The sequence below is a fragment of the Tympanuchus pallidicinctus genome, unplaced genomic scaffold (genome assembly GCF_026119805.1).
Source record: "Tympanuchus pallidicinctus isolate F22 unplaced genomic scaffold, pur_lepc_1.0 scaffold9, whole genome shotgun sequence".
Taxonomy (NCBI): domain Eukaryota; kingdom Metazoa; phylum Chordata; class Aves; order Galliformes; family Phasianidae; genus Tympanuchus; species Tympanuchus pallidicinctus.
Window position 1 is genome coordinate 9952188 of NW_026294813.1, and position 15673 is coordinate 9967860.

The following is a 15673-nucleotide window of genomic DNA, read 5'->3' on the forward strand; positions in this document are numbered from 1 at the left end:
AAACAAAGACTGCCATCTTTAAATTAAACAATGATCTTAAATTAACAATGATCTTCTATTAAAAAATACAAACATATTTCTAAAAAAAATAATTAGCATGTGAACATAGTTTTGAGATACAGTGAGACAAGTGTACAGTCAGCTTCTGAGTATGGGTTCAATAAAGAAACTGCTTTCAAAGGTCGAAGTAGATCAGATTTGGGGTCTGTCACGAAGACACAGATAGCTTCTCTCCCTCTCCTTATCTGAAATATTTATAACGTCACCAATCCTACAGATCCCCATTAGAAATTTTCATTCAGCTCTAAAGTACATATTTCGAGAAGAGGAAATGAAGAAAAGCAGAAAATAAGAAAGATAAGTTATTTTCAGGGCAACACTATGGAGATAAGAAGGAAAAGAAATGTTGCATGGAAGGGGAGATTGCAGCACCCCAAGATGACTTAACAATTAAAAGTTTGTTACAACAACAGCAAAAAAAAAAAAGGACTAGAACATGACATTTGTTTTTCTTTTGAGAAAGAAAAAAGTAAGTATTTTTGGGAATTGTATATTTCAGTCATCCTTGCAATTCATATAAGTAAAGAGATGCAAAGCAGTACTATACTCTTTGGCATTTCAAAAGGCAAATCAACACACTTCTGTCTGAAGTTCACAAAGGAGTTGTTCCTATTTCAAATAGAGAACGAGTAGCTGTATGACTGCTACTTACCTGAGATGGCATTAGTCACTGACATGAGTGGAGAGTGAAGAGCAGGAGTCACACCCCATACTGTATGGTATCCCACTATTCCAGCTAGGCCAAATGTTGTCACCATTTGAGTGAAAGCATTATTAGGAGAAACAATACCAAGTCCTAACATGCTAGCCAGACCTAGAAGAGAAGCACAGTAAAACTTTTCAATAACTTTCAAATGGTTTCCTACGCGTAAACGCTGCACAACAGGAGTCCAGTCTTTAGCTAAAAGCAAAATGAAGTTCTGTGCACAGACTTCATTCAGTATATGCTGGATTATCTTCGACAAGACTCTTCAGCTTTCTTCTGAAAGAGAAAATAACAAACATAACATGGATGTTTGTGTTATCAATGCAGATGAGGATGCTGGGATAAGGTTCTACCTTAACACTCTTGTTTATCCACTGTTTCACACAAAAATAGTAATAATCATGCTGAGAGCATTACTACTCATTAGGCACAAAACATGAAGAACAGAGGTAAAATTTAAGAATAATCAATTCATTAATTACCTTACATAGAAATTCTGATGAGCACAAGATAAAGACACTTAATGACAGGAACAGCTAATATTTGCCTGTCAAGACAGTGTCCTATGCCCAATACTTAAAGGAAGACTGTTGATATTGAAGATTTACACAATACATTATAGACTAAAGAAAATAATGATATTAAAGTTTATTCTGCTGAAAAAAAAAAATATATATATAATCCCAAGCAAGAGACCTTCAGAAATTTAACTGCTTCACTGATATTTAAATAAGAAAGCAACACACACGCACACAGCATGAAGTCAATGTCGTTTGAAGTGTTAATACTTCTGGTTAAGTTTCTAGAATGTTATTCTCCTCTCAAAAAAGATAATCACACATTACTAACTTTCCACTAGATACACCAGCCAACCAAAATGCTCTCTGAGTCAATTATTAAATTCAATGAGTAAGGTGATGAGTCACTTAAAAATATTAGCCAAATCTACTCTACAATGTACTCTACAGTGATTCTCCAACTCCAGAAATTGCCTACCTGTTGTGTATACAGACGCACTAGTCATAGTTTTTCTGAAAGGTGTAATAGTAGCTGCTTTTTCTGCTTCCAGCTCCGCTACAGTCTTCGGCTTCACAGGGGCTCCTTGGGGAATGTTATTTGGTGGAGGTGCTGGAAAAATCACCTTGCCATCCTGATAACAGATATTTATAGTTAACTCTAACATACTGGATGCTCTATAGATAGAAGAGTCTACTGTTCTTAATTCCGTAACTCTGTGAAGGCTTAACGACTCAGAGCCATGACACGGAAATATTTTCCATTTTCTACATTAGAAGTTTACAAAGCTGGAGGAATAGCACATCCTGACTAAATTAACCATGCTGGTTCAAATATTTTTCAACATGCTTTAGTAATGGCGGCCATGGACGCCAGATGGACACAAAGCTTATGTCTTGAAAGCAGTAACCAAAATAAAGAGGGAAAGCTCCTTAAATGGAAAATTCTTAACCAAAATAAAATGGAGTCTAGCAAATTCTGCTACAGATCAGGACTGTAATCACAATCTGCCTAGAGCTCAGAAAGGTCACATACATATGTCTTACATTTCTTCCTGTTCTCATGTCCTTGGAAGAGCAATTATTGAAGCTGTCAGATCTAAAAGTTCTACACATCCCCTCAATGGTCTGAGAGTTGACAGCAACATAAGCTTCTTCTAAAGCAGATATTTATATGCAAGGCAAAATCTTGGTAATCTCATAAAAGAAAAGCTCAACAGAAATGGATACCTCTTACATACCTAACAGAGCTTAATGTGTTCTGCATACCATAAGGAGAGCCCGTACTAGCCCATGTGCAGTTTTTATTATTTCCTAATTGACCTGAAAGTATCCTGAATATTCTAGTTCCTCCCCTAGTTCAACCTCTACTGAGGTTCTCCTGATGTGTTTTTGTTCTTTTAATTCTGAAGTTATATGAAGAAAATACACGTATTTAAGAAAAAAAAAAGTCTTCTGGTTCTGTAGTAATGTTACAAAAATGTTTTAAATAATTGTTTGGGTTTTTTTTTTAAACCACATGAAAACAAATTTAACAGTTTTCCTATTTTCCAACAGAAGATTAGTTAGGAATCTGCTTTAACAAGAAAAGAAGCAAAGAGGTTTGTTCACAAAAAAAATACAAGAGGAATATTCAACTGAATACAAACATGACTAACTATGCTGTCCAGCAAACCACCTCTGAAGGTTATCAGTATGCATTATCTCTGAATGCATTCTAAGGAAACAGGACACATAAACAAAAATACATATTCACAAGCTAAAATAGGAACGTTTACTGACTTACCTTCATTACTACAGTGCCTCTAATTACATGATCCAGAGTACCATAATCAAACTGATCTTTTGGATCAAAGTAGAAGTTCTCTTTGTCAGGACTAATAGCCTTTAGAAGTTTGATAATATTATTGGAATACAGAGTACTGGCCTGAGTAGCCATTCTGCTCGGCAAGTCTGTGTAGCCAATGTGTGTAACACCCTGAAAGAGATTCAAGCAAAATACTAAGCACTAGTTCAGTCTCTAAAGCAGCAGTATCTCTTCCAACACAGCCTTCTGGAAATATCCATATTTTCATTTCCATATCCATAGTTCATTAGTTCACAGTTCATTTCACATATCCATAGTTCCATTTCTTCTGCATTATTTGCAAATCTAACATAATTAGTTTAACGAAAGTTATTTAGGCAATTCAATGAGATTAAATCCAACACATTAAATGCTATTAGCAACAAGCCTTCAAAGAGAGGAGGACATACTGGTAAAAGAGCTTATCTTCTCCGTACTCCTACCACTCTTTGCCTCTTAAATCAACCTGATAACAGATTAATCCTACCCAACATTTGGCATTATCTCAGTCCTTATTGAAGGCATACTGGAGGCATGCTTATAGCTAACAAAGAAGCAAAAGGAGGTTTCTCAGAGCTACTAAACTGTGCAGGAAATATGCTTAAGTTCGCATTTATGTAATTGTGCAGTGTATCCACAACTATTCAAGAGCAAACTTGAGTATATTTGGCTGTCAGGCTCTTGAGCTTTTGGAAGACATGGAGAATGGAAGCTAGCATAAATCCCTCGTGCTTAAAATACTGCTTGTGCAAGCTACAGCTAAGATTCATATGTACTTCCAAGAACTCTAGCCCTTGATGCAATGCTCTGCACATTGCTTGTAGTTCTGCACTGCTGCTCTTTTCCACAGCTCAGTGCTAGTGTACTGTACTTCTGATTAAAAGTGCCCCATATAAATTCTTCATGCAAGTATCTTTTTATTTCTATCCTACACACTATAAGTTCACTTCTTAAGCAACAACTTCAAAAGTCATAGAAAATCAAAAGCCAAATACAATGTGTTATTCATGTTATACCCATACAGGCCTGTACAGATACAGCACAAAACAGTATTATGCCTTTATATTAACAAATAACAAACTTGGAAGTGTGCTACTTTAAGCTTTAACACATGTATCTGTAAGTAGATTTCTTGCATGTACTAAACAACAAAACAGAAAAAAAACATATGAATAGAAAACATGCACTCAGAGGCAAAGAATATTGGAGCTAAACCAAAAAAAAAGTAGTTAATTCAGTTTAGGTCAAAATTACTTAATTTAATGCTACTTTTGTTTGGGTAACAAGTCGTTCGGATACTTTAAGAGAGATACATTCATGCTAGTGAGACTTCCTGAAGTTTAAATTATGTTAAGCTAAGCCAGAGACTGCACTGATATAAACACTGACAAAGTCCGAATCTGTTTAGCTGTACCAGTTACAACCTCTAGTTATACAAAGCAATGAACAAGTGCAAAAAGCTATTGCTACTGCTGTCTCTAGGTAGATGAAGACAAAGATAGTTGACCACACTCTCAGATAAGCAGAGACAAACCATTGGTCTTGGAAAACTAACTCTTCTTTACTTACCAGCCTAATTACTACTACACAACTGCATTTGTTTCTTTAAAAATCTTCAAGTTATTAAAGAAATAGATGACTCACAATCAAATGCAAGCATAAAGGACTACTTAAGTCTAGACAGCAGCTACTCGTTTTCAGCATACACTTCATCAAATAGTACAAATGTGAATTCACACAACAGAGAATGATGCACACATGATGCTCACCTTATGAACATACAGTTCTCCAGGCTTTGTTGTCTCAATGTTTCCCCCAGCTTCTGCAGCTAAATCCACAACAACTGAACCTTCTTTCATAGATTCAATCATATCTTTCTTAAACAAGACAGGAGCTTTTTTACCTGATTAGACAGGATGACAATAAAAAAAATACAGCTTTTATTTGTAAAGCTCAGGAGCAGGTTCTCCTGTGCTATCTCTATAAACTTGAAACAACATTTTTAATTAATACCTACAATGAAATGTCAGAAGATTTGTTTATATAAATATCTTGCTCCCTAGCATATAAATAAAGTAAGTACTCAGTAAACAGACAACATCTAATCCTACAATTCAAGTCAGAGGGTGGAGAGGGAGAGAAGGAAATAACACATCATAAGCTATTAAAAGACTGACATTACATAATGTAGAGCATTGAAACCTAAGCACTGTCTCACTGCATTTTAATCATAAAAGACACTGCTGCTTCAACTGGACTTGTTTCAGTGCACAGAAGCAGGTGAGATGTAGTAAACAAGAGAGTTTCATCTATTTACATTATTACTATCTACTCTCTACAAATAAGAAAACATGATGTTGTTGAGCCAAAGACTGAGTTTGTGAGAAAAAAATAGTTCCTTTAAACACAGGTATTCATCAGAGAAAAGGTACGTTCACATAGAGAATACATAAGTCTTCCATACCTGGAATAAGTGCTGTAGTGATGATAATATCAACATCTTGGCACTGTTTGGCAAAGAGTTTCATTTCAGCTTCAATAAACTCCTTAGACATTTCTTTTGCATAACCACCCTGACCCTCTCCAGATTCCTTTATGTCTACTTCCAAGGGCTCAGCACCAAGAGACTTAAACTGTTCCAGAGCTGCAGCCCTAAGAAGAAAAAATTGAGAGGGGAAAAAAAAAATGCATATATATAAAACACAAAAATGGAAATCCATTTTTAGAAGTAGCTCAATCCACGACATTTCTGATCTGTTTCAGTGCACAGAAGCAGTAGTACAGTTCAGACAAGAAATCTAAAGCTTATTCTAGGTAATTTGCATCAGTAAATTTAGATCCCTAATGATGACTCTTGGTTGAGGAATGAAGGCAGTCAAACAGGCAGGCTTTCTGTACTACCAGCAGAGTTCTCCAAAAATAGAATCAGAGCTGGGAACTTAACTGTTGACTGCATCTGTTCACTCATTTCTCTTGCCTCAATTGTACTAGCTTATAGACCAAAGTTAGATGTGTAAGATAGAATCATAGAATCACAAGGTTGGAAATGACCAATAAGATCATCTAGTCCAACCGCCTCCTCATCACCATTTGCCACCACAAGCACTCAACCACGTTATGCAGCACATCATCCAGACGCCTCTTGAACATTGCCAGGGACGGCGACTCCACCACCTCCCTGGGCAGCCATTCCAGTGCCTGACCACTCTCTGAGAGGAAAAGTTCTTCTTTATGTCTAACCTAAACCTCCTCTGATACAACTTGTGGCCCTTTCCTCGGATCCTGTTTGCTGCCTGGGAGAAGAGGCCAAACCCCTCCTCATCACAGTCTCCCTTTAGGAAGTTGTAGAGTGCAATGAGGTCTCCCCTGAGCCTCCTCTTCTCCAGACTGAACAATCCCAGCTCCCTCAGCCACTCCTCATAAGATTTGTGCTCCAGTTCCCTCACCACTTTTGTTGCCCTTCTCTGGAAACGCTCCAGGGCCTCAATGTCTTTTTTGTAGTGAGGTGCTCAAAACTGAACACAATACTCGAGGTGCGGCCTCACCAGTGCTGAGTACAGGGGGATGATCACCTCCCTGCTCCTGCTGGCCACACTATTTCTAATGCAGGCCAGGATGCCGTTGGCCCTCTTGGCTACCCTGGGCACACTGTCAGCTTATGTTCAGCTGAGCATCCACCAACACCAGGTCCCTTTCCTCTTCACACTCATCCAGCCACTTGTCCCCAAGCCTATAACACTGCATGGGGTTGTTGTGCCCAAAGTGCAGGATCCAGCACTTGGCCTTGTTGAACCTCATCCCATTCACCTCAGCCCAGCGATCTAGCTTGTCTAAATTCCTCTGAAGGGCTTCCCTACCCTCAGGCAGATCAACACCACCTCCCAGCTTGGTGTCATCTGCAAACTTGCTGAGGGTGCACTCAATCCCTCATCTAGGTCATCAATAAAGATATTGAACAAGATGGACCCCAGTACCGACCCCTGGGGGACACTACTTGAAATGGGTTGCCAGCTGGACTTAACTCCATTCACCACGACCCGTTGGGCACAGCTGTCTAGCCAGTTCCTTACCCAAAGGAGTGTATACCTGTTCAGACCACGGGTAGATAGTTTCCCCAGAAGAAGCCTGTGAGAGACCGTGTCAAAGGTTTTGATGAAGTCTAGGTGGACCACATCAACAGCCCTTCCTTCATCTACCAGACTGGTCACCCAGTCATAGAAGGAGACAAGGTTGGTCAAGCACGACCTGCCTTTCACGAACCTGTGCTGGCTGGGTCTGATCCCCTGGACACCATGCACATGACATGCAATCTCATCCAAGATGATTTGTTCCATAACTTCTCCTGGTACCGTGGTCAGGCTAACAGGCCTATAGTTCCCTGGATCCTTCTTACAGCCCTTCTTGAAGATGGGAGTCGCATCAGCAAGCCTCCAATCCTCTGGGACCTCACCAGTTAACCAGGAGCGCTGATAGATGGCCGAGAGCGGCTCGGCAATCACCCCCTCCAGCTCCCTTAGCACACGAGGGTGCAGCCCATCCGGTCCCATGGACTTGTGACAGTCCAGATGGAGGAGCTCTCTGACTGTCTCCACCTGAATTGTTGGGGGCATATTATGAGCAGCATCCCAGACTTCCAGATTGGGGCATAAAAAGCCCAGAGGATAACTGATCTGGCTATTAAGGGCAGACATGAAGAAGGCATTGAGGACCTCAGTCCTCTCCTTGTCCTCAGTGGCCACATTCCCTGCTGCATCAAGTATAGGATGAGAATTATCTTTGGTTCTTCTTTTGATGTTGATATATTTATAAAAGGATTTTTTATGTCTTTTACTGCAGTGGCCAACCTGAGTTCACATTGGGCTTTCGCCTTCCTAACTTCCTCCCTGCATACCTTAGCTACTTCTCTGTAATCTCCCCAAGTAGCCTGTCCCTTCTTCCAGAGGACAAAGACTCTTTTTCTCCCTAAGTCTCAACAGTAATTCCCGGCTCATCCACACCAGTCATCTTCCCCTACGGCTCGCCTTGGGGCACTCAGGGACAGTTTGTTCTTGTGCCTTTAAGATTTCCATCTTGAGGAGCGTCCAGGCTTCCTGGGCCCCTTTACCCTTGAGAAGCGACTCCCAAGGGACCCGTGCTACAAGTGCCCTGAACAGATCAAAGTCAGCCTTCTGAAAGTTCAAGAAGGTAGGTTTGCTGGTCACTCTTTTGACCACTCTTTCTCCCCAAGAATGGAGAATTCTACAATTCTGTGGTCACTCTGCCCAAGATGGTCCCCAGCTTTCACTTCTCCCACCACTCGTTCCCTGTTAGCAAAGACCAGGTCCAGCAGGGCACCGCCCCGATAGGTTCTCCTACCAGTTATGTAAGGAAGCAATCTTCCATGCAGTCTAGAAACCTCCTGGACTGCTTCCTCTGCACTATATTATATTTCCAACATATATCAGGGAAGTCTCCCATGAGAACAAGTGCTGGCGATCGCATGACTTCTGCAAGCTGCTCATAGAATGCCTCATCCAACTCTTCGTCCTGATTAGGCGGTCTATAACAGACCCCCAAGATGCCACCCCTACAGGCCTTCCCCCTGATCTTTACCCATAGACACTCCACTCTATCATTCCCAGCCCCAACCTCTTCAACCTTGAAACAGTCTTTAATATAAAGGGCCACACCACCACCCTCCTTTCCTCCTCTATCCCTTCTGAAGTGCTTATAGCCATCTATCACAGCACTCCAGTCATGGGAGTGGTCCCACCATGTTTCGGAAATAGCAACAAGGTCACAATTAGCCTGACTCCCAATCGCTTCCAACTCTTACTGCTTGTTGCTCATGCTGCGTGCATTGGTATAGACATTTCAGACGAGTCATCTGCCTCACCCCCAGCTCAAGCATCGTTCCCCTAGAATGCTCATTCCCCTAGAGAGGCTCATCTCTTGAGAGCCCTTCCCCCTTCATAGCTAGTTTAAAGCTCTTTCAATACGCCTCGCTAGTTCCTGCGCTAGTATTCGTTGCCCCCTTTGAGATAGGTGGGTTCCATAGACAGACAACAGGCCAGGGGCCGAGTAAACTGCCCCATGATCAAAGAACCCAAACTCTCTGGCTCGACACCAGCCTCCAAGCCAATTATTCATCACTTGTGCTTTCTGAAAGATAGGTGGCATACATTCCATAGCTCATGACTCTGTATTTAATCTGTGAAGGGGAAAATACCAAAAAGTCTGTTTTTCATAAGGAAAATTGTTTTTAAGAGTTATCCTGTACAACTGTAATTTATGTTACATTACATGATAGCCTTATCATTTCCATAAAGCAACAACTTTTGATTCATAAAGCGCTGAATGATTTAATGAGATCTTTGAAAGTTTTGATCTTTGGAGGAATAAAAAGATTAATAAACAATGTAGGAATAAAAAACATTAGGATAAGAATTGTCATTCAATGCAGAACAACTGCTTCCACTTAATACTGCTTCACAATGCTTTAACTTAGAATAGTTTTAGATTACTGTTACTTTTCTCACAAACACCCACCTGGTATCAAAACCACGAACCACTGCACCCATTGATTTAGCTGCTCCTGCAGAAGCCAGGCCAGCAACTCCTCCTCCAATGATCAAAACCTAAAATGACAACATTATCCAGATTAAAGCAAAACCTAGAAGTAGAACTGGTTAGAAAAGAAGCAACAATGTGCCACTTTCATAACAGCAGATAAACTCCGTTATACGCAGTCATTTCAAGGATTTACCTTAAGACATAGAACCAAGAATTGCTTCAGTAAAGTTGCCCTGTAAATGTTAAGTTTAAAAGATTTAACTCCTAGCTTCAGTTATCTGGGAGTCAACTCATTTGTGGCTAATAATTCATGTAACTAGATGGTTTCCCCCATTCCTCCTCTAAGTTTTTTAATTTAATGTATCTTCATCCCACAGTCTACCTACAATTCCAATGAAACTGGAATTTGAGCAAAGACTTCAGCACACCAAACATCTCAACATCTCTGATTACTCCTACCTGCATACTTGCCTTTTCCAATCTGTCAAAAAAAAAAAACAAAACAAAACATGTATATCTAGTCTGAAGTTCAAAACTAAGCAAACGTGAATAAAATTTGAATTATTCTATTCTTTCCCCACAAAAAACCCACTATAATCAATCAGCAAAAACCTAAATGGAAATAGTAACACAGGTTTTCTGAAGTTTCTACAGTTAGTCTCAATGAAAGAAAAAAGACTCTCACAATTTTCAGCAGTGGTTAACTGTGTTCACAAACATCATACTAGTACAGCATCTGCACATACCTTGGCTGGAGGAACTTTACCAGCAGCTGTGATCTGACCCGTGAAAAACCGACCAAAGTGATTTGCTGCCAGTACAACAGCTTTGTAACTGTTGAATAAGGAAGAACACATTTCAGTATTTTCTCAGGCTAACTACAGTTCCATTCACAACAGCCATCAAAAGGACACACATTTGCCTACAGCATGCACAGAATGAAGAAAATTTACTACTTTGCAGAAAGCTCACTTAAGCAAGCAAGCACACATTCAGAAAAAAGATGATCTAACTCTTTGGATATACACAGCTCAGTGCAAAGTGCTTAACCTTGCTATTTCTTTCATCACATCTGCTTTTATATCCGTCCTGGAATGGGTGACTGGACACCAAGTTAACATCAGCAGAGTTACCTGAAAATACACATCATTCTGCAATTATGTCTTCTATTAACAACAGTAACAACAACAACAAAATAAAACGTTTCATACCCAGCAATGTTCGCCATGGAGCTAAGTGCATCGTATCCCTGAGCAATGGTGACCCGTGGAACTTGATCCATAGCCAAGACAGTAGTTCTTTTTTCTGCAAGTTTTTTCAGGAGGTCTGGATTTTGTGCTGGGTAGATAAAACTAATCAGGGTAGGTGCTGTCTTAAAAAGGTCTGCCTCGTGTACACCTAAGGCTGGATTATGCATAGGAGCTCTCACCTAAAAAAAAAAAAGAGAGAAGTTTCCAAACTAACCAGTGCACAATTCACTTCTTTTCTTCTAGCTTGCAGTTTGTTCATCCCTGTCCACAATGTACACAAGGAGGGAAGTGTATCAAAGACTGTTCACACAACTAATCTGAGTAACTGTACTTATTAGCTGCAGTACATTTAGTGGGAACATTAGAATTTAATGAGGTTTGACAAAGCAATCCCAAATATGAGTACCAACTCATTGACTACAGCACTGCAGAGAAGGACTTGCAGGTCCTAATGAACTCAAAGCTGGACATGAGCCAGCACTGTGCTCTTGTAGGCATGGATACAGCAGGCCTTCTGGGCAGAATCAAAGGAGGGATGGGCAGCAGAGACAGCTGCCCAACTCTCCTTCTGCTCTGTTCTTGTGAGGCTCCATCTGAAGTCCTGCATCCAATTCTCAGACCCACAGTATAGGAACGATGCAGAGCAGTTAGAGTGGGTCCAGAGGGGAGCCACAAAGATTATCAGAGGGCTGGAGCATCTCTCCTACAAAGGCAGGTTGATGGAGTTGGGCATTTTGAGCTTAGAGAAGAGAAGGCTCCAGGGAGACCTCACTGCAACCTTACAGCACTTGAGGGGAGTTTACAAGCAGGAGCAGACTGATTTTTCACACAGTCTGATAGGAACAAGACAATGAAAAATGGCTATAAACTAAAAGAGGAGAGACTTAGATTAGATGTTAGGAAGACATTTTTTACTCAGAGGGTGATGAGGTGCTAAACTGGTTGCCCAGAGAAGCTGCGTGTGCCCCATGTGTGGAGTTCAAGGCCAGGCTGCGGCCCTGGGCAACCTGATCAGGTGAGTGGCAGCCCTGCCTGTGGCAGGGGGTTGGAACTAGATGACCTTGAAGATCCCCCCAACCTAAGCCATTCTGTGACTTATTAGAATTAGCTCCAGGCAAATGGATGATAGAGCAACAACAGTCAGGACATACTTTCAAAAACCAATGCACCCATTGCTTCTAACCAGCAATTACACGCAGCTGTTATAAAAACAGCCATTTTCAAACAAAATGTCTAAATATAGGTTTTAATTAAGCTCAACCGGCTATTCTGAGCTGGTCACTAACATATCAGATATAGGAAATTTCAAGCGTGAAGTCCAGCAGATAATTACCTTGATCTGTTTATATTTAATTACCACTTACGTTTAATTTACCACTTTTCTTATAAACAAACCTACTTAAGATAGCTGTTCACAAACTGTGAGAAACACCATATTCATTCCTGACAGTACAACTTCGAATACAACTTTAAAGAAAGCCTCAATGTGATTAAGATCTATTTTTTCTCTCAGGACTCTGCAAAGCCTAACACATCTGAAGCAACTTCACTTGTAGCAGTCGTCCTTGACACTCTAGTTAGAAATGCTTCTAAAATACACTGCTTCTGAGTGATTGTTGGACTTAGACACCCGCATCTGCAAAATTCTAAGCAACTCTCTTTGAAGAGTAATTTGGAGTTATATGTTGATAATCTCAGTGCAGAAGTATTTTAGAGCATGAATCTTGTCCGATTAGTATGTTGAACTAGTAAACCTTTCTATATAAAACACAAATTCTCCAAGTTAAAACTTGGTAAGAAATTTTTCAGTGCTGCTGTTTACCAATTTTGTATCGTAACTGTACAAGCAAGATATAGAGGCAGAATTAAATTAGAATAAATAAATAAATAAAATGAAAAGATTTTGAAGGAATTTATATACTGAGCTTTCAGAAGTCCATTAGAAAGGTTTGACCTGTGAGTTTCACAATACAAATGCAAGAAATATACAAACAAAGCACTTACTTTTACAATCACATCAGAGGCCAAGACTTCCTTCGTCCCCTGGATTTTTGCTCCAACTTCTCTGTAATGATCATCAGAAAATTTGGAGGCTTCTCCAGCACCAGACTCCACCACAACATTGAAGCCCTGCTTAATCAAGGCTTGAACTCCAGCCGGCGACAGAGCCACTCTCTTCTCATTCTCAAAAATTTCCTTGGGTACACCTACAGTCAGCTGTTTGTAAGGGATTCCTTTGAGAGTGGATAGGATAAGATAAGATAGCGTCAGCTGCACAGAAAATAACTGAATAGCTATTAATGGCATTCTTCACTATTGTACAGAGACATGCAGACACATCACACGTAGTCCATCTCCTCAGGGATGGCAAAAAAGAATTACTGTTTTCTAGTGGTGCAGTTTACATTTCCTCAAATAAAACTGACTTTCTAGACATCCTTTTTATTTCAGGCACCAGCAAGTAAGTACAATCCACCCAGTGCTAACAACAGTTTACTGTGGTTCAAAACCATCAGACTTCATACAGTTCTACAGTTACAGAACATGTGTTATCCCGGTGATCATTCATTCTAACCGGGCTAAGACAATGTGACTACAGAGGGTTTTAGAGGGTTTTTAACTTCACTGTGGAGAGGTAAATAAATGAGTTAAAGCAGCTGAAATACATTCTAATTTAACTTTTTTTTACACGTATACCAAAACCATCTTTCAGTTGTCTTCAGTCATTATTTAAAATGTGACAAACGTAACACAAAAGATCATTGAAAGGCTGATGTACAACTCTAAAAGTTGCTACAGAAAATTAAAAATGTGAATTTAGCACTAGCTTAAGAACCATGGAATAACAGCCAACTGGTTTGTTCAACTGCACTTCTCTTCAATGTTATCTCCTCCTTTAATGCTCTTGCAAGTTTTACTAAATATGATCAGAAAATTGCAGAAGCTTGCATCTGTTGCTTCTAGCTTAAGGTTTCAAACTGCAAACATCTACCTTTGTTCATGAACAATCTGTACTCTCCCGCCTGACAGCTAAACTCTTCAGATTCCCATCGTGGTTTATATGGCTTATATACATTATTCATAACTACAGTCTCAGGCAGGATAATCAGATATCACACTGCCGCATGTTTGTGTTAGATAGTATGCACCCAGGTCCTGTTTGTAACAGCTTTCACAAATATCTCAGAGAATTTAAACCTAGGTTTATACAAAACAGGCCTACAGTGAATACGCATTAATGAAAAGTAGCTCCAGCAACCTAAGTAGGCACTCATACTAGAAGTCAAATGTGCAAGACTCAAATTACAAATACACTTTTAAATTGGCCACCAATACTCTGCATGTTATCACATCAGTTGTACCAGACTAGTAAGTAACATGTTGCAAGTTTTAGTAAGGCTTGCTTTTTGCTTTTTTGTTTGAGATTGAAACAACCAAAACAAAATCAAAACCACTTCATGCTATGAGAACATTGAGGAAATTAATTATTTTGATGTTTCTGATATGTCACTGATGGGTTTAGAATAATTAGGACTGCAAAGGCTGAAAGTGTAATATAAAAATTTCAGTTGTTAAAAATCCTCTCGATAGTACAGTTTGTAACATTTTGAAAATACTAAATGATCTAAGAAAGAATTTTTAGCAATTATCTGTACTTCTCATCCATTAGGAAAAAGAAAGTTAATAAATCAATATAATCAATAAGACTACACCATGGAAGACAACCATACAACGAGCTGCTTTACTTCCCTTTTTTTTTTTTTTTTTTTTTTTTAAAACCAATAACTGCCTCACTGGCCGCTTGAAAGATACAGTAACCTTGAATGACAGTTCAACTATGAATGACTAGTAATAATTATGAATGACAGTTGCTGTCATTCATACAAATTATTCTTGCCTCTGAAGAGAACTTTTCCCTCATCTTTTTTCCTCAGTATTCAACAATTAAACGCCCTGCTCATGATTTTCACTAAATCATCTCAATGAAAGTAAACTCTCGTCTTTTAAAAGCAGAAGTGAAACTATTGGAATTTACTGAAATAACAAAAAAAATAATGATTTCAGAAAATAAATAGCTCCAGGACTGAAGGCAAAAAGCTTTTCATGAAGCCCTGAGAATATATGAACTAAAACGCTACCTTCCTGTTCACCTGTTTTAAGTTTTGCAGTGAACAAATATGCATGGAGGAAGAAATAAATAACAGCATACAGAGAACAGAAGGATGGTTATAAATTTAAAGACACACAAACATTCAGTAAAAGCTTATACACTTCTCAAAAATGTGTGTACGTATTTTCTTAGCTGCTAAGACTCAAGGCTGAATGAGAAGTGATACTTACATTCTATTTTTGTTCACTTGTATTTATGTGGAATAGCAGAGCAGAAAAGCAAATGGCTCAGAAGGATGGGACACAAATACATACTATGAGACAAATGTGTTTCCTCATTTCCTTCTTTAACATTATGATGGGTTGCATCCAATAAACACAGGTAAAGATTTTTCACATTTGCACCCTCTCCATTAAGAAGAACAACCACAGACCAGCACTGAAGACTACATCCTCCTCCAGGCCTTTCAGAGACAAACATTCAATAAGTGCCATTCTTCTGTCCTATTTTCTACTCTGTCTCACTACCAAATATCTAGCAACCAGAACAATGAACCAACCAGACATCAGTTTGCTTTCTCTAGAGAAGGAATAGGATACTTTTCAAGGAGATTCCTCTGATCTACTACATCAT

General features: G+C 39.4%; 1 protein-coding gene across 5 annotated transcripts in view; it reads right to left on the reverse strand.

Moving 5' to 3' along the window:
- NNT (nicotinamide nucleotide transhydrogenase) overlaps positions 1 to 15673 on the reverse strand; it is a 43643-nt gene that overhangs the window by 23341 nt on the left and 4629 nt on the right. For 4 of the 5 annotated variants that reach the window (XM_052670324.1, XM_052670325.1, XM_052670323.1 and 1 more), the window contains 9 exons: positions 12934 to 13163; positions 10891 to 11108; positions 10426 to 10513; positions 9656 to 9744; positions 5592 to 5779; positions 4897 to 5030; positions 3068 to 3259; positions 1763 to 1916; positions 713 to 874 (listed from right to left, as the gene is read on the reverse strand). In XM_052670324.1, coding sequence (XP_052526284.1) covers positions 713 to 874; positions 1763 to 1916; positions 3068 to 3259; positions 4897 to 5030; positions 5592 to 5779; positions 9656 to 9744; positions 10426 to 10513; positions 10891 to 11108; positions 12934 to 13163 — 1455 coding nt within the window. Of the gene's footprint in view, positions 1 to 712; positions 875 to 1762; positions 1917 to 3067; positions 3260 to 4896; positions 5031 to 5591; positions 5780 to 9655; positions 9745 to 10425; positions 10514 to 10729; positions 10813 to 10890; positions 11109 to 12933; positions 13164 to 15673 lie in introns of those variants that run through there. The other variant, XM_052670327.1, reaches the window with a different exon arrangement.